Below are 21,874 nucleotides of genomic sequence, written 5' to 3' on the forward strand. Positions count from 1 at the left end.
CTTCATCACAGCAGCAGGAGCGAATTGTGCTCACTGAAGAAAGGGATCTTGGGAGCAGATTCAATGGAGACAGAGAAATTGACAGTGAGGGATGTTATCCTTGCAAGAAGGTATAGTCAAAGTAGTAGTGGGAGACAATAGCTTTGTGGTAGATCAGTTTATAGTCTGTCACCTGCGATGGAGTCAGATAGTTCAAGAAATGGTGTGCGCAGTGTCAGAGTGAATTTGAGCACAGGGTGGAAGTTCATGACGAAACTGATAAAATCAATGAGTTTTCCACAGCTTAGCCCGAAGATACAAATGCTTGAACACACATAAGACCAGATTCAGGAACAGCTTCTTCCCCACTGTTATCAGACTACTGAACAATCCTCTCATAAGCAAAGTGTGTAGTCTCGATCAGTCGACCTACCCTTGCATCCTTTGCACTTCTTTAACAAAATGGCACTTTTCACTATAGCAGTAGTGCTACAATGCTATAACTACAATGCTGCATTCTGTTTATTTATCTCTCTGCACTCTCTGTTGTACTTGTGTTGGCTTGATTGTACTCATGTATGGTATGATTTGACTGGATTGCACGCTGTATCTTGGTACACATAACAATAATAAACAGTAATAACAATATCTATATTTTTGCAAAAGATTCATTTCATATATATGTTGGGTTTTAGTGAGCCTCAGTTCATTAATTGGGAACAATTCCCCAAATTAAATGTCCCAGCAGAATTAGAGTGAGAACAAGGCCTCACCTCTCTGGCTGTAGCTTCAGACACTAAATATTGTCTGTGGTTTAAAAATATATCTAATGCTGGACTGCTGAAGTCTTATTTCACTGAAGCATTGTAAACAGTGCAAAGACAACATCAAGTTCTGGGATGAGTCGTGACCCGAAACGTCACCTATCCATGTTCTCCAGAGATGCTGCCCGACCCAATTTCCTGGGATGAGCAACAGCCTTTTGCATACCTTTAGCAGTAGCTGTCTGATCTCTTTCTCAAGATCATTCACCTTGGCTTCCCGCTCAGTTACCAACTGTTTCAGCTCTCCAATCAGGAAGTCCTGCTTCTGAGCTTCAACGTTCAGATGCTGGCTCGTATTTTCCTTGCCCTTCGAACCCTGTTCATTCGCATGAGCTAGAAGTTCCTGCATTTGCTTCTGCTGTTTCTGTAAGAGATCCGATATACGAGAGAAAGTCTATTGTCAATAACATTGTGCTTCTTGCTCTTTGCAATGGATGGTTAAAGAGTTGATTTAAACCCTCTCTCCCCAGTAAGAACAATACATGTGTGGTCAGCAGAGGAGATGGGAATATCAAACCTTGTCCTGGCACCTACCATTTTTATATTGAAGCAATGATTTATAGAGCTGTACAGCTCAGAATCAGGTCTTCGGCCTACCTTTTAGGCATTGGCCCATAGCCCTCTAAACCCTCCCTAACCATATATCTACCAAATGTCCTTTAAAATTCATAATTTTAACTGTCAGGAGAATGTCACCCTCCATAAAGAAGCAGTGTTCCAGCCCAAAAGAACTGGGCTAAGTCCATATCAATGGCATGGTTAGAAAATGAACAACGTTTTTACCCCATACTTAACTTTGATCCTCACAATCCCTCTCATCCGTGTGGAGAGAGAAGGGCCACCAATGACCACCATTGTTAATTCATGCAGCAGGCAACCTGTGTCCCAAAATAACAAATAAATAAGTACCAGTGTTCTGTTTTATCTGAGTTAGTCTAGGTTGAGTTGTAAATGAACAGGTTGCAGTGGTTGAGTGGTAGAATTTTCACATGCCATGGGATAAGCCTACGATCCACTCATCAACAATGCTTAGCCTTGCTCTAGAGGAAGCAAAAAATGAACTGAATGGCCAGTTTCAGGGAGGCTGACATGATGCAATGGCATCCAGGACACTCAGACTAACAGGATAACTGTAGAAACAAGGAACTGCATATGCTGGTTTATACCAAAGATACACACAAACTGATGGAGTAACTCAGCAGGTCAGGCAGCATCTCTGGAGAAAAAGCACCCATCCTTTTTCTCCAGAAATGCTGCCTGTCCCACTGAGTTACACCAATTCAATTCAATTCAATTCAATTCAATTCAACTTTATTGTCATTGCACAGATACAAGTATGGGTACAACGAAATGCAGTTTAGCGTCTGTCCGTAGTAATAGTGCAATATAGAAATAAAAATACAGAATAAGCAAACAATGTGGACGGAGAGACAGGAGAAATCTATCGGCGGGACTCCGAGTTCAGCAATGTGATAGTGTTGTTGAAGAAGCTATTCCTCATCCTACTTGTACGAGACCTGAGGCTCCTGTACCGCCTCCCTGATGGGAGGAGGGCAAACAGTCCATGGTTAGGGTGGGAGGGGTCCTTGATGATCTTCCCGGCCCGTCTCAGACACCGTTTTCGGTGGAGGGCATCCAGCAACTTGTGACTATCTTTAGCAGGAAAATTGTTAGTTTTATTCATTCTACTCAAACTAGCAACACCAAAACAATTAATCTCTCCACACATACGCTGTCTGATCTACTTAATATTGTGCACCAAACCAGCCAGCTTTTTTGAAACATGGTGCTTCACACCCTTCATTTTTATCTTAAGTAAATATGATTTCTCACCAGCAATGCATCAACAAGTTCATCATCATGCTTTCCTTTCTGGAGAAGTGTTACCACTTGACTCTTTAGAGTTTTCAGCTCCATGGACAGAACCTGGATTCTTGCTTTTGATCCATCGAATTTGCTCTTGAGATCCTCGTGATCTTTTTTCAGCTTCTCATAGTCACCAGTCATTCTCTAAGAAAATGAATAAAGCACAGCTTGTATAAATATTCATAGATGACATCATTGGCTTTGCTGCTAGGGAGTCAATCAGTTGGTGTCCATGGACATAGTACTGACACCACCTTTCGGAAACGATGGTCTGCCTACAAGGATGTGCTCCTGTCCTGATGCCCCTTTTCTCTTTCTCCACTATAATTTTTTTATTCAGCTATTGATTATGGGTGTCTCAGACAAATACAGCCTTTATTCCCCATCCTTAACTGTCCTTGGGAAAGGTCCCGATACAAAACGCTGTTAATATTGAACAAATTAAAGACACTATAAAATGGAGGATCCCTGCATCTGCAAGACTTGCTTGGCCTCTGTCTGTGGAAAATCACAGGCTGTGAATGGCGCCAGGCTAGTCTGAGCCCGAGATTGATATGCAAGATAGGGAAAGATCCAGATGTCCTCTGCTGTTGTTAAAATGTATGAGGACTCTGCAGAGAAACTCAAAGGTGTTGCAGATGCACTGCCATGATTGGCTGGCTGCAAAGGGATTGTAAATACTGTTAATAATGTTGCAAAGTGTTTGTGATGCTGTTGGCTGAAGTGTGCAGCCTTGTTTGAATTGTCTACGTTACTCGGGAGAATGTTGCGTTATTTGCTTAATTGACTTCTTTCTAGAAGATTCTATAGAAACATTGTAATGGGACTCTTTGTAATTGGGTTGGGGAACTGTCAATAACACTTTAATGTAATCGATATGTGTGACTGGCTTGTAGGAGCGCTACCCCCATGTAGTTTGGCCCCGCAGGGATCGATGACCTATAAAAGGTAGCCCCCACGAGGTTCGTTGTCGATCTTCTGGAAGGGCGCTTGGGACTGCGTGACCTTTCGAAGGTGTCTGCATGCACGAGGCTGAAGAGCTTGGACAGGCAGAGACAAGGATCGAACCCACGGTGGTTTAGGTATTGTATAGGGGATTCGTTGTTTGTTCAAAAAATAAAGTTTAGTGGTCCTGTGCTTGACTCCGTGTTTGACTGAACTAGACTAAGAGGGGTAAGCTTTAGGCGCTTATTTACAATGCCACCTAGCCATGTTCGCCAGAGATGCGGTCTGACCCGCTGAGATACTCTAACACTGTGTCTTCTTTTGTGAATTGCATCTGTTCATTTACAACTCAACCTAGACTAACTCAGATAAAACAGAACACTGGTACTTATTTATTTGTTATTTTGGGACATAGGTTGCCTGCTGCATGAATTAACAATGGTGGTCATTGGTGGCCCTTCTCTCTCCACACGGATGAGAGGGATTGTGAGGATCAAAGTTAAGTATGGGATAAAAACAGCAACTGCATTCCCTGTTTCTACTCTTGAGAAGGTGAATGTAAGTAGCCTTCTTTAATTGCTACAGTCACTCGGGTGAAAGACATCTCTAGTGGGTTAAATGAATTTCAGAACTTAGACCATATGACAGCAATATATTGCCCAGTTAGAACTTATACAAAGAACTGCAAATGTTGGTTTACAAACAAAATCAAAGTGTTGGAGTAACTCAGAGGATCAGGCAGGATTTCTGGAGGAACTGGATAGTCAATGTTTTGGTTCGGGACCCTTCTTCAGACTGATTGTAGTGGGGGGTGAAAGCTAGAAAAGAGATGGGAGTGGGACAAACTCTATCAAGTCTGAAGAAGGGTCTCGACCCGAAACGCCACCCATTCCTTATCTCCAGAGATGCTGCCTGTTCCGCTGAATTACTCCAGCTTTTTGTGTCTATCTTGGGAGTGGGGCAAAGCCTGGTAAATGACAGGTGGAGAGAGCGGTTTGATTGCAGATGTGCGGACAAAAGCTAGAGATGAAAGGGAGATAGAAGGTGTCAGATTAGGAGAGAGGAGTGAATTATAAATCCAGAGGAGGGGATATAGATGGAAGGGGATGGAGGGGTGGGAGGGAAAAGGGGGGCAGGATAGTGGGAGCTTGGTGCACACCACTGTGGGACAGGGGAAAGAGAGGCTGGAAAAAGGGGGGAAATCATATAAGAAGGGTTACTTTTAAGTTAATGCAATGATCATCAAACAGCCACAAAGAAGCTTTATTTTCCTTTACCAAAATGTTTTTATTCTTTATATCTGCATCTAATCCTTCCCCTTAAGGTCTTACCTCAAAAGCTTCCTTTCTTTCTCTCTCCATTGCCCGAATGTGCGCAACATTTTTCTCCTGGTTCGAGAGACGTCGGATACCAGAAGAACCCAGCATTTCCTCTTCAACACTAGGTTCAGATGATTGCTCCTTATGCATATTTGACCCGATTTGACTTTCCAAATCTCTAATCTACTTAAACAGAAAATCATTAGTTAGATATAATTAGAATATGTCATCTCTACTTTTCATAATTCTTAAAAACACTAGTTTCTATGCAGAAAACATGGATAGTTGGCTGAAAATCTCCCATCCATGTTCTCCAGAGATGCTGCCTGACCCGCTGAGTTACTCAAGCATTTCATGTCTTTTTTTTTTAACCAAAATCTGCAGTTCCTTGTGTTTCCAGTTTCTATGCAGCATTGATAAAAAGAGGAATGAAGCATTGTGCTCGTGTTACTAAACTATTAATCCAGAGGTTTGTCCCAAAGATTCAGAGATATAAATTATATAAATTCCCAACAGCCAGGGAATATTTAATCATGAAAAAACAAATCTAGAATCAGTAATGACAACCATGTAATACCACGTCATTATCAGGAAAATGCATCCTGTTCTCTAAGGAAACTTGCTGTTCCTACTCATTCTGACTTATATGTGTTGCATTTCTATAACAATGCCCTCTGAAATGATGAAGCAAGCCAGACAGTTGCAACAAACTATGAATGGTTCGAGATTTGAGGAAAGGGCTGAGAGAGGCTAGAGGCCTAAAACTGAGAGGATTTGTAATTTGGAGAAACAAGGAACTATAGATGCTGAAATCTTGAGCAAAACACAAAATGCTGGAGTAACTCAGCGCATCAGGCATCATCTAAGGAGGATTGGGATAGGTGACGTTTCGAGTCAGAAGGGTCCCGGCCAGAAACATCGCCTATCCATGTCCTCCAGAGACGCTGCCTGACCCCCTGAATTAATCCAGCTTTTTGTGTTTTGGACCTGGATTAACTATCTGTGGACAGTATCCTGAGTATTATCAGGACTGCTGTTATAGTTGGACCACGTGACTGGAAGACTGGTAGCCCAGAGCTTCAGTCACAAGTCCTAAAGTAGCCTGTTTACAATGTATGGATTCCTGTTTATGCTAATAATTAGAGCCCAGCTCAAATCCAAATGGGATGACAGGTAAACAATCACTAAAGATAGACCCATGAGTGCTCAGGTTTCTGTTTACAAGATTTGACAAAGATATACTCAACAAACAGCTGATAGATATGGGTTTATAGAGCTCCTTCAAAGGTTGTGGAGATGAGCAGGGTATTCAACACAGCACATTGAGGACTGAACACTGAGCATATGGAGGATGTGAAGATGAGAAGAATCAGTAGAGAAAAACAGCAGGAGTAACTCAGCAGTTGAGGCAGCATCTATGGAGAGAAGGAATAGGTGACGTTTCGGGTCGAGACCCTTCTTCAGACTGATGTCGGGGGGGGGGCGGGAAAAAGATAGAAAGTGGGCGGAGACAGTAGGACTTGTAGGGAGAGCTGGGAAGGGGGAAGGGAAGGAGGGAGAAAGCAAGGAATATCTGAAATTAGAGATGTCATTGTTCATACCGCTGGGGTATAAACTACCCAAGCGAAATATGAGGCGCAGTTCCTCCAATTTGTGCTGGGCCTCACTCTGACAATGGATGATGGGGAGGAAGGTGAGGTCAAGGGGGACTCTGTCCTTGTTACGAATAGGGGGAGGGGGAGTAAGAGCGGAGTTGCGGGATATAGAGGAGACCCTTGTGAGAGCCTCATCTATAATGAAGAGGGGAACCCCCATTCCCTAAAGAATGAGGACATCTCTGATACCCTAGTGTGGAACACCTCATCCTGGGCGCAGATACGGCGTAGATGGAGGAATTGGGAGTAGGGGGTAGAGTCTTTACAGGAAGCAGGGTGGGAAGGAGTGTGGTCCAGATAGCTATGTGTGTCAATGGGTTTGTAGTAGATGTCGGTCAGTAGCAACCTGCGATGGAAACGGTGAGATCCTCTTGTAAAGACTCTATCCCATACTCCCAATTCCTCCGTCTACGCCGCATCTGTGCCCAGGATGAGGTGTTCCACACTAGGGCATCAGAGATAGATTCTTTACGGAACAAGGGTTCCACTATAGATTAGGATCTCACTACGGTCTCCTCTATATCCCACAGCTCTGCTCCCACTCCACCCCCCTCCCCCCCTATTCGTAACAAGGACAGAGTCCCCCTTGTTTGTATGGTGAGGCAGAGGTTCACTTGCACTTCTTCCAACATCATCTACTGCATCCGCTGTTCCAGGTGTCAAGTTCTCTACATCAGCGAGACCAAGCTCAGGCTCGGCGGTCGTTTCACTGAACATCTCCGCTCAATCCGTGTGAGTATATGTAGAATTGGGGATACTTTAGGACTAAGGTTTAAGTATTCCGAGTTAAGTTTTAATTTCTTTATTTTTACATCATTTAGTAAAGTTTCATTATCCTTGCTGTGTCATAATATTTCCTGGAAAACATGTGATGCTTATGTGATGTTTAATGCTATTGTAATTGGCTAAGATGTATTATGCTGTTTATGATTGTAATTGGATAGAAAGATTGTCCCCACCATGTAGTACTGTAGTTATTGCTCTAGAATCACCACCCTTTGTAAGTTACCTCCCACTGTATCAACCATAAATATATGCTAATTCCTTTGTTTGAGCACATGTGTTTCTCCGTGACCCAATGGGAGAGCTTCCCAGGGCAGTACAGAGAAACCTGGTTGTAGTGGCCATTTGGCCTGTTTTGCATGTCATTGTGGATGGCATGTTCCTTTAAATTTTAGACTGCCCGTTATAATGTGGGTGGGATTTTATGACGTGTCTTGGGGCGTGTTTATGCAGCTTAACTGCTTGCGTGGTAGTTTAGTTGGTGATTCGTTTTGGACAGGAGAGGGAGAAGGTTTATCCTTCGACCATGTCAAGCATGTCAAGCATGTCAAGCCTCATGTGAAGAAGGAGACACGAGGAGTTTTCTAGTATCTGAAGCAATGCGCTGGAGTTCGAAGAAGATTGCTGGAACAAGTCGGAAAACCTTGGATGTATCTTACTGTTTTATATCTACAATAAAGAAAATATTCATTAAAAGACTGTGTGCTGAAGCTTTATGAAAGTAGAAGCTCTGAAAGTCTCTGAGGCAGCTTGCATGCGTACCGAAGATATTCCCCTTATCCCCTCTCACCCAATTAGTGGCTAGGGAGTTAATTTCCTGAAAGATCTGAAAAATCTGCCGCTACACTGGTCACCATGGTGAAATAATGGATGATTTAAAGTATTCTAGTCGGTGTTTTCACTGAACGGACTAAGGGATATAAATACCGGAATTATCACGAGTAACCAGTTCAATCCTACAGGTGCTTTCTGCAGGTATGTATGATCTCCCCGTGATCATTACTGTTTTATTATTATTAATGTTTAGTGTTTTCTGAGTCATTCATAATTGTCACTGTATGTCATGTTGTTACTTGTGGGCGGAGCACCAAGGCAAATTCCTTGTATGTGAATACATAGCCAATATACTTACTTTCTTACTTACTTACTTACTGTGACCACATAGGTATTCTCCGGGTGATCTGGTTTCCTCTCACATTCCAAAGATGTGCTGGGTTGTCAATTGATCGGCTTTTGTTAATTATCCCTGGTGTGTAGGTTAGAACTAGGATAATACAAGTGATCATTGGACGGCATGGACTCGGTGGGCCGTTTCCATGCTGCATCTTAAACTAAACTAATCACTGTATCTCGGTGCACATGAACATAATAAACTAATACCAATACCTTCTTCTGCAAGGTGAGGATCTGCTGGGCTCGGCCACGCCAAGAGCCCTTGTTATTCAGCAAATGTTGTATGTTCACTTCGTCACCCACTTCATTACTCAAAATCTGGAAAAAGTTTTAAAAATCTTCAGTTCTTAAAGAAAACATCAAAATTATCTGAGTCCTAGTTGCTGTCTTCTGTGAAAGCTGCATTCCTGCACATATCTCTGCAAGGCTCATCAACATCTACCACCTCTGGCAAAGTAGCACCCTCATCAGCTTTGCACAGAATTATCCCCTGATATAATGGAGCTAATCTTAGCTTAAACAGAAATAATTGATTGCATCCCCACCACACTGACAGAGAAATGAAGGGATCAAGTTTTGCAACCCACCTGATTTTCCACTTAAACAATGAATAACAATATTAGACCTGGTGTGAAACCAGTAGTCCACATCTTCCATGAGGCAAGTCATTATATTAATATTTACTCAACCCACACTTGATGGGCTGAATTGCCTAATTCTGCTCCTTTGCCTTCTGATCTATGACCCCTTTATGTTCAATTTTGTGTAACATTAAGTCCACTAATAGTTTGTTTGTGGGAAGAGGGTGGCGTGGTCCAGCCAGTTGCTATTGTATTTACATTAAATTTTACTAGCTTTAGACTAGTTAGTGAGTACCTTGTGTGCCACTTTCAGCTCTTGTTTAACACTCAGCATTTGGTTCCGGGATTCAACCAGCTTAAGGTTAACTGCTGAAAGTTTATCTTGAAGAGTTTTCACGTCAATACTGTCAAACTAGGACAACAATAATCAGAGTGCAAACATAAGTTACGGGGAAAAAAACAAAAGAAACAATTGATTAAGATAATTTTAAATGTGTACTTCATAATAGGGTACAAAGATACTTAACACAGAACAAAATATTGTAGACAATAGAAATCTGAAATGAAGCAGAAAATGCTGTAAATTCTCAGCCAGTCAGGTAGCATCTGTAGAGAGATAACAGGTAATGTTTCCTGATGGTGACCATGAATTAAATCAGTACAAGGCTACCTCATACTTCCACAGGCGCTGCCTGTTAATGGAAAAGATTGCTAAGAATCATGTGAAAATAAATAGCTTGAAATATTGATTTAGGAGACATAAGGAAAAGAGGAAATCAAGGAGAGGAACAGAGAAGACAACTTTGTCCTGGGCTGCATCTGTTCCACCACTCTTTGTAATTTGAACATGGTGGCTGCCAAACTCTGTCAGAAAATAAATTGGGTTGAATTACCGCTGAGCAAGTTCACACAGTAAGTGGAGTAGCATCGATACAACTAAAAGGAGGCCTAACCTTTTTTTGGAGATAACTGTCATATAATAGAAAAAGATGCCTCAAAGGATAAACACAAGGGAAAAGTATTTAGAACAGGATGCTAACAAGTAACTCCAAACTGAGCAAAGGGCCTCTGGAAATAAAGGGAAAGGAAAAGGAGCATTATGGGAAAAATAAAAAAATAAGAGAGAGTCAGATAACTGAAGATACAAAGATGCATGAAGGAAATAGAGAAGTAAACAGAAAGCACAAAAATAACACAAAGACAGACAATACTGAGAGAAACGGAAGGGGGTTACAGTTCATTCTTTCTACTGACCAACGATTCATTCTGTATCTTGGGAGATGACTTCTTGTTGGTTTGTCCAGATGCTTCATTGACACTGAGTGTTTGGTTGCCCGTTAGATACGTTTGAAGCTACAAAAACATACATTACATTATGGAGGTATCAGAATGATGAAGCCATCAACTTAAAGTTCACAGTAGGTCACAATGCTCCATTCCTTCTCATGGTATTTATGTGTATTTTATGTATAATTTATGTTTGTGTGTATTGTCTAAGTCCATGTGCCTGTGATGCATGTACCTAACCATACCTGTGCATATGACAATAAACTCAACTTGATTTGGCTTGACTTGAAGAGATTATAGTACATTGTCGTATACCCTACATTCACCGAGTTGTGAACACTGCCCAGTCCATCACCGGATCTGACCTCCCCACCATTGATGGGATTTATCGGAGTCGCTGCCTCAAAAATGCAGCCAGCATCATCAGAGACCCACACCATCCTGGCCACACACTCATTTCACCCCTGCCATCGGGAAGAAGGAACAGGAGCCTGAAAACTGTAATGTCCAGGTTCAGGAACAGCTTCTTCCCTACTGCCACCAGGCTATTAAATACTACAACCTCAAATAAGCTCTGAACAGCAATAGACAATTCTTCTTCTTCTTATTATTATTATTATTATTATTATTATTATTGCACAACTATTGTTTGTTTTTTGTGTGTACACATGGGTGCGTATATTTATTTGTGCGCGCGTGTGTGTACTTGTGAGTATGTACATATACACACACTGAACATTTTTTTCCTCTTGTTTATTATAATGTTTACAGTGTATTATGTTTACATATTCTGTTGTGCTGCAGCAAGTAAGAATTTCATTGTTCTATCTGGGACATATGACAATAAAACACTCTTGACTCTTGAGGTGCTAGAAAACTTATTCTCATAAATCTTTCACTAGCTGGATGCAGTGCCAGATCCAAGTTGTTATATTTATTGTTCTTCTAAAAGTATGCTTTAATCACTCCAGGTGTAAACAATGTTATTAGCACAAGTTTTCCACTTTTGGTTGACTGCTTACTTTATAGGAATGTAAATCTATCAAACTACATTGAAATCTCCAATTGAAGCAACTAGAAATCCACAGGGTCATGGAGTCAGACAGCACAGTTTAGTTTAGTTTAGTTTAGTTTAAGGATAAGCCTGGGAACAGGCCCTTCAGCCCACCGACTCCATGATGACCACCAATCTTGTGCACTAATTCTACACTGAACACTAAGGACAATTTACAGAAGCACCCATAGTCAGGATGAACCCAGGGTTCTGGCGCTACAAGGTAGCAACTCTACCGCTGCACTGCTGTGCCGCCCCATATCCTACAAGATTTCCTGAATTAAAACAATGGTTTCCTGCCCACTGTCACAGGACAGTCCCACTAACATCTGGATCCCCTTATGGTCAAGGTTAATCCTCTACACTATGCTGGAGTGCTGCAACCTTGGTCTAATCTTACAATCTCCCTGGGAAATTTCATGCCAAAATTATTTAGAGAAGATGTACACATCCAGATTTTTTTTTTCAAACAATGCATTTAATCTTGAAGTACTCTAACTATGGTTATGAAGGTAATTTCTTTTTCGACAACTAAAAAAAACAACTTATTTGCTAACTCATTTCAGAGGTGCCTTTGCTGAAAATAATAACATTATGTTTCTTGCAAAGGATTGGGCAGAGATTGGCGCTGGCAACATGGACTCTTTGTGTATTGCCTACTATTCTTACATTACAATCTTGCACTTTTGTACTCATCTATGACTGTGCTTATATATGGTATGATTTTACCAGATTGTATGCAAAACAAAGAATTTCACTGTACCTCGGTGCATGTGACAATAAAATATCATTGAATTATTGATACCAGAGGATGAAAGATGGAACATATTTGTTGTGACATTTGTAAACTCTCAACTGCACCCCAAATATCTACAACTGGATTGCAACAGCACCTCCTTTTCCAGCTCATGCAGTTTGTTGCTCAGTTGCTTGACCTTTGATTTATGGCTTTCGTTCTCCACAGTCAGCTCACGGTTCCTCTTTGACAACTCGACCATTTTGCTTGCAGCTACATCGCTTGTCATGCCAACAGTCTCTGCAATGTAACACAGGTTGGTAAATGCGATGATTTAAAGAGCCTATGTAGGTGATATTTATTTCATCGGCAGCAAAGAATATAGAAGATAGAACAGTACAGCACAAGAACAGACCCTTTGGCCCATCAAGCCTCCGCCAACCATGATGCCAATTTAACTAATCCCATCTCCGCAACCATCTTCCCTTCAGACGTCTGTCTAAACACCTCTAAACGATTCTGACAGTACAGTACTCCCCACCCAGGAAGAACTGAAATATTGTATACTTTTCCTTTTCCTGGAAATTCTCACGAACATATTATGCTGCACTTCATTTAGTTTACTTTAATTTAGTTTCAAGATACAGCATGGAAACAGGTCCTTCGGCCCACCGAGTCCACGCCGACCGGCGATCAACCCATACACTAGCACTATCCTGCACACTAGAACCAATTTATATATTACAGAAGCCAATTAACTTACAAACCTGAACATCCTTGGGATATGGGAGGCAACCGGAGCACCCGGAGAAAACCCATGCGGTCTCAGGGAGAATGTACAAGCTCCATACAGACAGCACCCGTAGTCAGGATTGAACTTGGGTCTCTGGCACTGTAAGGCAGCAGCTCTCCTGCTGCCCCACTGTGCCGCCCTTGAACATAGAATAAGAGGTCAGAGGGAAAAACAATGTCCCTCTAACATTAGAATAAATACATTAAAAAAACACACAGATTGCGACACATGCCAATTTAGATTATTATTTTCATAACTCTTTTAACTAATGCTCTGACAAAGCCTGCTGTGAGTCTTGCCAAAATGTTAAATTTGACAAAGATGAACCATTGACCATCTGCCTGATTCGAGCATCTATCCCTGCTATTAATTGTTTAATAAAATGCACAATCAGCTCGCCCCTTCTCACCACGCATGCACACAATCATACAAACCCTCAGGGTGGGAATGCAAATTGGGGAATGACCCTCTCCTATTTGTCTCCTCAAGTCAATTCCCTCCAAAATCTATGGGCTATCATGTCTGCTTGGCGCTACTCTTGTGCCAAAATCTTCCAGACAAACTTTGTTCTTTTACACCAACTTGCACTGTTCGATACAGGCATTATTTTGGAGGGAGGCTCCAACAGTACCTACTGGAATCAGAGTGACTCACATACTAGAAAGCTGCCTGCCATTCTATTTACCTGCCAGGGCAAGTCGTTCTTCTTCCCTTTTTTTCTTCAGGTATTTGACTTCGTAATCCCTCTCACTGAGGAGTTTGTAGAGCCGGCCGTTCTCATTCCTCAGTTCCAGGATCTGTTCCTGCAGCTGTTCGTTCTCATTTTCCAACAAGCTAGAAAATTCAGGGATTCACACCATTGCACACTACAAACACAGAAACAATGGCAAGACAGGAAAAGATCCTGTATCAACTCAAACCCTTTTTATTGCCACAATCAAACAACCCAGTTATTTCCACAAATGCTGCCAGAACCACTGTGTTATGCATCGCTGCACCAAATTAACCTACACTTCTAATAAGTGTGGAGTTTTAGCTTATTTAGTTCTCCTCTGTACCTATTAATTGGACAAACTGATATATGTGCCTGTAAAATATAAACACAAAGAACTGCAGATGCTGGAATATTACATAGAACATAAAGTACTGCAGCAACTCACCAGGTCAGGCAATATCTCTGGAGGATGTGGATACATGATGTTTCACATGGGGATCCTTCTTCAGTCTGAAAAAGAGTCCTGGTCTGAAACATCACCTATCCATATCCACCAGAGATGCTTCCTGATCCACTGCGTTGCTCCAACACTTTGTATTCTACATAGTTTTATGATACATGATGTTTCCTAATCTGTGATTATCACTCCCAGTAGCCTTCTCATATTCTCCTGAGACAACGATCCTGTCCTATTTGTCTCTTCAAGATCTATGGGCTAGTATTTCTGCATGCCACTGTTCTTGTACAAATGCTGAACTTGCTCCTTTTAAACTAACATGCACTGTTCAATGCAGATTTATTTTGAGTAAATGAATGAGTTCATGGGATGCAATGTTAAAATTGTACAAGGCATTGGTGAGACCAATTCTGGAGTATGGTGTACAATTTTGGTTGCCCAATTATAGGAAGGATGTCAACAAAATAGAGAGAGTACAGAGGAGATTTACTAGAATGTTGCCTGGGTTTCAGCAACTAAGTTACAGAGAAAGGTTGAACAAGTTAGGTCTTTATTCTCTGGAGCGCAGAAGGTTAAGGGGGGACTTGATAGAGGTCTTTAAAGACAGAAGTTTAGGGGTAACATGAGGGGGAACTTCTTTACTCAGAAAGTGGTAGCTGTGTGGAATGAGCTTCCAGTGGAAGTGGTGGAGGCAGGTTCGATTTTATCATTTAAAAATAAATTGGATAGGTATATGGATGGGAAAGGAATGGAGGGTTATGGTCTGAGTGCAGGTAGATGGGACTAGGGGAAAATAAGTGTTCGGAATGGACTTGTAGGGCTGAGATGGCCTGTTTCCGTGCTGTAATTGTTATATGGTTATATGAGTTCAATATACCAAAGTGAAATGTAATGCAACAAGAAATTGTACAATTTATACATTCTTTAATGTAGTGAAACATACTAGATGTTTCACAGGTGCAAAATCAGACAGACTATGATAGTGTACTGGCGGAAGCATTAGGATAGATAACAAACCCTTGTACAAAGAGACGGTTTTGAACATTGGGCAAGGATGGTGGCAGCAGAGTTTTGGATAAACTCAAGATTAGGGAGAATGAAAGGTCAGAGGTCACCCAAGAAAGAACTGGAAGAGTAAAAGCAGGCCCAGTTGCGAGTTCCTCATTGTACACACATTTGTCAATCAACTTACTTGGAAATTTTAACTGTGTAGATAGAAATGTATAACTTCCATCACACTACCAAAGGTAACTGTTAAGTGCTTTGAGACATCTCAAGTCAAGTCAAGTCAAGAGAGTATATTGTCATGTGTCCCAGATAGGACAATTAAATTATTGCTTTGCTTCAGCACAACAGAATATAGTAGGCATGAATACAGAACATATCAGTGTGTCCATATACCATTATATAAATATATACACACATCAATAAATAAGCAGATCAAGTGCAAATAAACAGATAATGGTCTATTAATGTTCAGAGATTTGTTTCAGTTGAGTTTAATAGACCGATGGCTGTGGGGAAGTAGCTATTTCTGAACCTGGACGTTGCAGTCTTAAAGCTGCTATATATAAAGCCACGTTTTTTTTCTCACACATAGGCTCTGATCATTACAGGAATCACGAGATTTCCTTTCCCCACATCTTCTCTGCAAACAGGGGCAGCACGGTGGCACAGCAGTAGAGTGTGTAGGAAAGAACTGCAGATGTTGGTTTAAATCGAAGGTAGACACAAAATGCTGGAGTAACTCAGTGGGACAGGCAACATCTCTGGAGAGAAGCAATGGGTAACGTTTCGGGTCGAGACCCTTCTTCAGACAGCGTTCCTTCCTGACAGCGCCAGAGAGCCGGGTTCAATCTGCCTATGGGTGCTGACTATTTGGAGTTTGTACATTCTCCCCGTGACCACGTGTGTTATTCCCAGGTGCTCCGGTTTCCTCCCCCATTCCAAAGACTTGTAGGATGTAGGTTAATTGGCTTTGGTAAAAATAGTAAATTGTCCCTTGGGCATAGGTTAGTGTTAGTGTACGGGGATCGCTGGTCGGCGCAGACTCAGTGGGCCGAAAGCCCCGTTTCTGCGCTGTATCTCTAAACTAAACTAAACATCCACTGTGCTCCAAATCATGCTGTACTGCTCACAATCATCTTATTTTTTATTGCTATAGAAATTATTGCACAGGTCAATTGAATTTGTCTTGAATATTAATACATTTCTGGTATGAGAGCTAAATAAGGAAGGATTAAAAATTGAAATGAAACCCACCTGGGGAAAGATTTGAGACCATACCTAAGCTACTTTTCCAATATGTGGAATATTCTGACTACATTGCCAAATTATGTCTGCACAATCTACCTAACACTGTATTGATAATAACTATTTCTTCTTCCAAGATTTTTTTTGGACCAGACACAGAGCTTCTCTACTCATCTTCAGAATAGTGCCATTGATCTTTCATGTTCTTCTTCTTTATAATCACTCTCTAGTAAAACATCAAAACTATTTTATTTGATAGTGAGCAAAAAACAAATTGTTGGAGGAACCAGCAGGTCAGGCAACTGCGGAGGAAACTGGACAGATGACATTTTGGGTCAGAATCCTCCTCTAATCTAAAAAAGAACTTCAAATAATACTAAACACTTTCTTTGGACTGAAGAAGTATCCCAAATCTAACGAGGCCATCAAACTGACTATGTAGTAATTGAGCTACTTATCAAGCAAAACAGAAACATCCCAAGGTGGTTCAGAGAAGTGTTAATGAATATTTTTTAAAAAGTGGCAAGCCTCAAAGGACATATTTGAGTCATCCTTTAACTGAAACAAGGTTAAAGAGATGGAATGTAAGGCAAAGATAAAGATCAAAGGCAAGATGGGTGACGTCTGGAACTCAAGATTGTGATGATTTGGCAGCTTAAGATGTGAGTTCCATTGTATTCATTGACATAAGTCAGACTGGAAAAGTACAGAATTTTCTGGAGATTTTTAAGATGGGAGGTGATTACATAGATAGGGAAGGGTGAGACCACCAAGAGATGAAAACAACGAAGAACATTTTAAAATTAAAACATTGGATAACTAAGATCCAAAAGCCTTAATAGAAACAGAATCTATAATGATTTTCACTATAGAAATAAATTATAAAAAATGCAAAGGGGAAGGAATAAAGCTTCAAAAAACATAGTAAATGTAAAATATCAAGGCTACAAAGAGTATGAGGGAGAAGGCAAGGCATTCATGTAATGGTTATATGGATTTCAAAGCACAGTTCAATGTTCAATGGTGCAAACCCACAGTGAAATTTGTTTCTTACATATGGTCCAGTAGAGTATTGCCATACTCCATTAACAAGTCAAGTCAAGTCAAGTTTATTAGTCACATACACATACGAGATGTGCAGTGAAATGAAAAGTGGCAATGCTCGCGGACTTTGTGCAAAAAGACCAACCAACAAACAACCAAACAAACTACAAACAGAATGGAACAGAATCAACAAAGTTACAGAAATAGTCTATTGACCCCGCATGCAAGAGGCGCCATGTTTTGGTGCCATTTTCAAAGTCCTGTCCGCGCTCTAGTTCTTATGAGCGGTTCTCGATCCCAGTCTGCAGCGGGCCTCAAGCCATCGCCTTCCTTGCATTGTACAAACAATTTAAGACTGTGAGTGTTAAGCAATTTTCGAAATATGAGAATGGGAGACGACATACAGCACACAATGATTCAGGAAGGTTGGTAGGAAGGGATTCATGGAGCTTTCAAGCAAATCGATGGGAACACTTAAGAAAATGTGAATAAGCTAAAGTGAGAAGTTTGGGAGTTAGGAAATGCAGATGCTGGTTTAAACCGAAGATAGACACAAAATGCTGGAGTAACTCAGCGGAACAGGCAGCATCTCTGGAGAGAAGGAATGGGTGATGTTTTGGGTCAAGACCCGTCTTCAGACCTTCGTACAGCAAAGTACAGCTAATGGTAGTAATCTGAAAGTTTAAATTCAGGAATGCTGTAAACTTGGAACAGGTGAAACATCTTCAATGGAAAGCGCAACAAAACTAATTCTTCCAAATCTGGTCTCTATCACAACTGGAAATGGTTATGATTAAAGAAGGGTTCATTCTTAGGGCCTGAACTACTCGAATCCCTTGAATATATTTTGCTTTTATAAATATTTCAACATGGACGGCACAGTGCTGCAGCTGGTAGAGCCTCTGCATCACAGCTCTCGAAACCCGAGTTTGATCCTGATCTCAAGTGCTGTCCGTGTGGAGTTTGCACGTTCTCCCTGTGACCACGTGGGTTTCACTCAGGTGCTTCGGTTTCCTCCCACATCCTAAGACGTGCCGGTTTGTGGGTTAATTGGCCTTTGTAAAAACAATTGCTCCACATGTGTAAGAGTTGATGAGAAATGGGGTTTAGAGCTGGAATAGATGATAATAGTCCTTGGACTTGTTGGGCCAAAGGCCTGTTTTGCTGCTAAATTTTTGCCTCCACCACGTGTGAGGAGGTGATTGAGGAATGGGTGGATAACATAGAGCTAGTGTTGTTTAGATCATGTATGTATGATAGTCAGGCACGAAATTTCGTTCAGACCGTAAGGTCTGAATGACAATAAAGGAAATTCAATTCAATTCAATTCAATGCATCTCTAAAAAAAAATATTTTTAGGAATTGTAATGTCTCTATATGTCCACCAGGTAGCGCTCCATGTACGTTATACAGGACCGTCTAAAGAAAATAGCGAAATGCAGTTTCATTACATAGAATCTGTCAATGTTGACATCAAAAAAGATAGATTGCTGGAGCAACCCAGCGTGTCAGACAGCATCTCCAGAGAACATAGATTGGTAATGCTTTGGGTTCGGGACCCTTCTTCAAACATCACATATCCACTTTCCCCAGAGATGCTGCCTGTCCCGCAGAGTTATTCCAGTTCATTGTGTCGTTTTTTTTGTACACGAGCATCTGCAGTTGCTTGTATATCGAAGTTGTCCTGGTGTGCAATAAAAGACTACCTGATCAATTTTCACTTCATTAATTTTGTGATCCCCACCAGCAAAGCTTAATACTCAAAGTTTGAAATCACCCATTTACTCACTATTTTTTTAGTTTATGTGAATAATTGGAGACAGGTGGAATTTTAATTTTAAACCACTGCCTATCTAATAGAAATACCACAAATGATTATAACAAATACATATACATCTTCCACACTTCGACACCCCAAAGTCCTTCACAGGCAATGGCGGTTTTAGTTTTATTAAAATATCAGTGATAATATGCCAGAAAACAGAATAAGACAATAATCAGGGAATATTTTGTGGTTTATCCGAGCGATTCTTTCCTTCTTTTAGTGGCAACTTAAAGTATGCCTGTTTGATCACACCATTTGTAAACTATATTGTCATTACAAATGTGCCAATTTTTGTTTGACATTTCCTCGTGAAGTTCCTATGTATAACCGAAAGCTGTTAATATAAGTCAAGTATCAGCCAAGAGAACAGCACAAATGCCTTTATGCTTCATTGAAAAGGCACCAAGGGAACTTCCCCATCCAACTGACAGGCAAGGGAGATTGCTGAAAGTCACAAATAATAAAAACTTCATGAAAGAGCAACATTACAAAGGAGGTATCAAACTGCGTTTTATGTTCTTATCTGGCAATTAGACTCAAGACTTCTACTTCATAGCACCAGAGACCCGGGTTCGATCCTGACCTCGGGTACTGTCTGTGTAGAGTTTGCACCTTCTCCCTGTGACCGCGGGGGTTCCTCCGTGTGCTCCAAGCTACAGTGGGAGATAGGGCCATCGAGATGATGGGGAAAATGGGAGAGGGCAGAACGGGAGGATAGAGAGAGGAGGAATCAGGAGCATGGAAAGAGAGGAAATGTGGAAATGTATGTGGGGGGGGGGGCGGGGGATATCAGGAGGATGTTGGGGTGGAACTGAGAGGATGGCGAGATGGGAATTGGGAGAACAGGAAGAGAGGAATCAGGTGTATGATGAGGGGGACATAAGGAGGTGCAGGGGGAGGAAACTGTGTGATGGGATTGGGGGCAATGGAGGGAGCGGGATAATGTAAGTCAGGGAGGGGCATTGGGATGGAGGAATGGGGTTAGGGCAGAGTGGGAAGGGAATTGGTGGGGACGGAAGGAGGAGTTGGGGAAGAGGGGAGGAGAAGAGGAGAAGTGTGAGATTCAAAAATCACAAATGCTCTTGAGACAAATTCAGACAAAGAAGTGTTTTTATTAATTTCATATTCTGCAGAATAGGTGCCTCTAGGGGACCTCTGAGGTCCCCTAGAGGCACCTATTCTGCAGAATATGAAATTAATAAAAACACTTCTTTGTCTGAATTTGTCTCAAGAGCATTTGTGATTTTTTGAATCTCACAAGAAGCAAGCTGCATCCACCATGAGTGTAACTACCTGGTAGCAACGTGGATGCTGGCCGGCTGGGGCGCCACCAGATGCAGCTTCAAGTCATCGTGATCCTGGCGGTCAGGTGCAGCTTGGCTGGCAGCCTGCTCCTTCTTGGCGGCCAGCATCTTCTCCAGCCTCCTCTGCTGCTGCTCCTGCAGGGCTTGGAACTGCTGCCTCAGGCCCCGGGTCACCTCTTCGTCCGCGTCCACGTCTCCCTCCATCCTCACACTAACCCCGGGGGACGGGCCTGGCGTGAGGCTTGTTCCCTGGGCCGCAGGCCGCCGTATCATAGCAACGGTAGCCGGGGAGACGCAGCGCCCGGGCCCGGGCCGGCGGTGACCACAAGCCCGGGCTGTTCTGGGATTCTCTCTCAGGTACAATCCAGCATTCCCACAATAAAATTATTATTTAAAACAATGTTTTTGCAACCCAATGATCTCACTCTTGCAGCTTAAAAAAAAACATTTTTTGATTTACCAGAGTGAGATTTCAACTTTTTGAGTGCATTCCCTTTGCTACTCGGGTACGTGTGCAGTGAAATAGCTGGAATATCACTTTGCCACATAAGTGAGATTTTAACTTTTTCGCTGCATTCCCCTAATTACCCAAGATAAGTTTGTAGTGGCTGTCAAATGCCATCTACTGGGAAAATGCATATAACAAGCAAACTTGGTGCTTGAACATGCTATTGGTGCAAATGCCTCTACATTCTCATTTTCTCTTTCCCAATAGCAACTCTAGGAATTTTTATTTTCAGCGGAGATTTGACACAATGCTCAGAGTTTCGCCTAGTTTATGCATCGGCAACAGTAGAGACTTTATTCATACACGTCTGTCTCCAACACACCCACTTCTCGTTCTCATCAGTTTTACCTCCTGTCTCCGATCATTTGTAAAATTACTCTCTAGCATATATTTGTTTGTAGTAGATACCGAATACTGGAAAATGCCTTAAAAACAATATGTTTAAATATTTTATTCCTTAAACATGCAACATAGAAGATTAGTTGTGCAAAAATTCAGATTGAATTCCCAGTATCTATTTCTAAGAGTTTGGAAATTGATGATATATGTAATACCACGATAATGACAGCAATGACTGCTTCGGAAATTGGTTATGTTGAGACAATAATACCTTTTTATAATAAACTACTTACTAGAGCGGTGCTGATTGAGCCTAGACTCATTAAACCAGACCTGCAATTTGATGCTACTTATTACACTAGAACCGAAGCTGGAGTAACTCAGCGGGCAGGCAGCATCTCTGGAGAGAAGGAATGGGTGACGTTTCGGGTCGA

General features: G+C 41.6%; 1 protein-coding gene across 2 annotated transcripts in view; it reads right to left on the minus strand.

The window, feature by feature from the left end:
- The window catches only part of ccdc13 (coiled-coil domain containing 13), a 39,733-nt gene extending 18,173 nt beyond the window's left edge, over positions 1–21,560 (minus strand). Inside the window, exons 1-9 of one of the 2 annotated variants that reach the window (XM_055663518.1) lie at positions 20,583–21,560; positions 13,681–13,829; positions 12,360–12,502; positions 10,380–10,478; positions 9,421–9,537; positions 8,758–8,862; positions 4,946–5,116; positions 2,637–2,813; positions 970–1,167 (exon numbers count right to left, since the gene is read on the minus strand). In XM_055663518.1, coding sequence (XP_055519493.1) covers positions 970–1,167; positions 2,637–2,813; positions 4,946–5,116; positions 8,758–8,862; positions 9,421–9,537; positions 10,380–10,478; positions 12,360–12,502; positions 13,681–13,829; positions 20,583–20,866 — 1,443 coding nt within the window. In that variant the 5' untranslated portion in view covers positions 20,867–21,560. The remainder of the gene's footprint in view (positions 1–969; positions 1,168–2,636; positions 2,814–4,945; positions 5,117–8,757; positions 8,863–9,420; positions 9,538–10,379; positions 10,479–12,359; positions 12,503–13,680; positions 13,830–20,582) is intronic. The other variant, XM_055663524.1, reaches the window with a different exon arrangement.
- Positions 21,561–21,874: the final 314 nt, after the last annotated feature.

This window comes from Leucoraja erinacea, chromosome 2, assembly GCF_028641065.1.
Source record: "Leucoraja erinacea ecotype New England chromosome 2, Leri_hhj_1, whole genome shotgun sequence".
NCBI lineage: Eukaryota > Metazoa > Chordata > Chondrichthyes > Rajiformes > Rajidae > Leucoraja > Leucoraja erinaceus.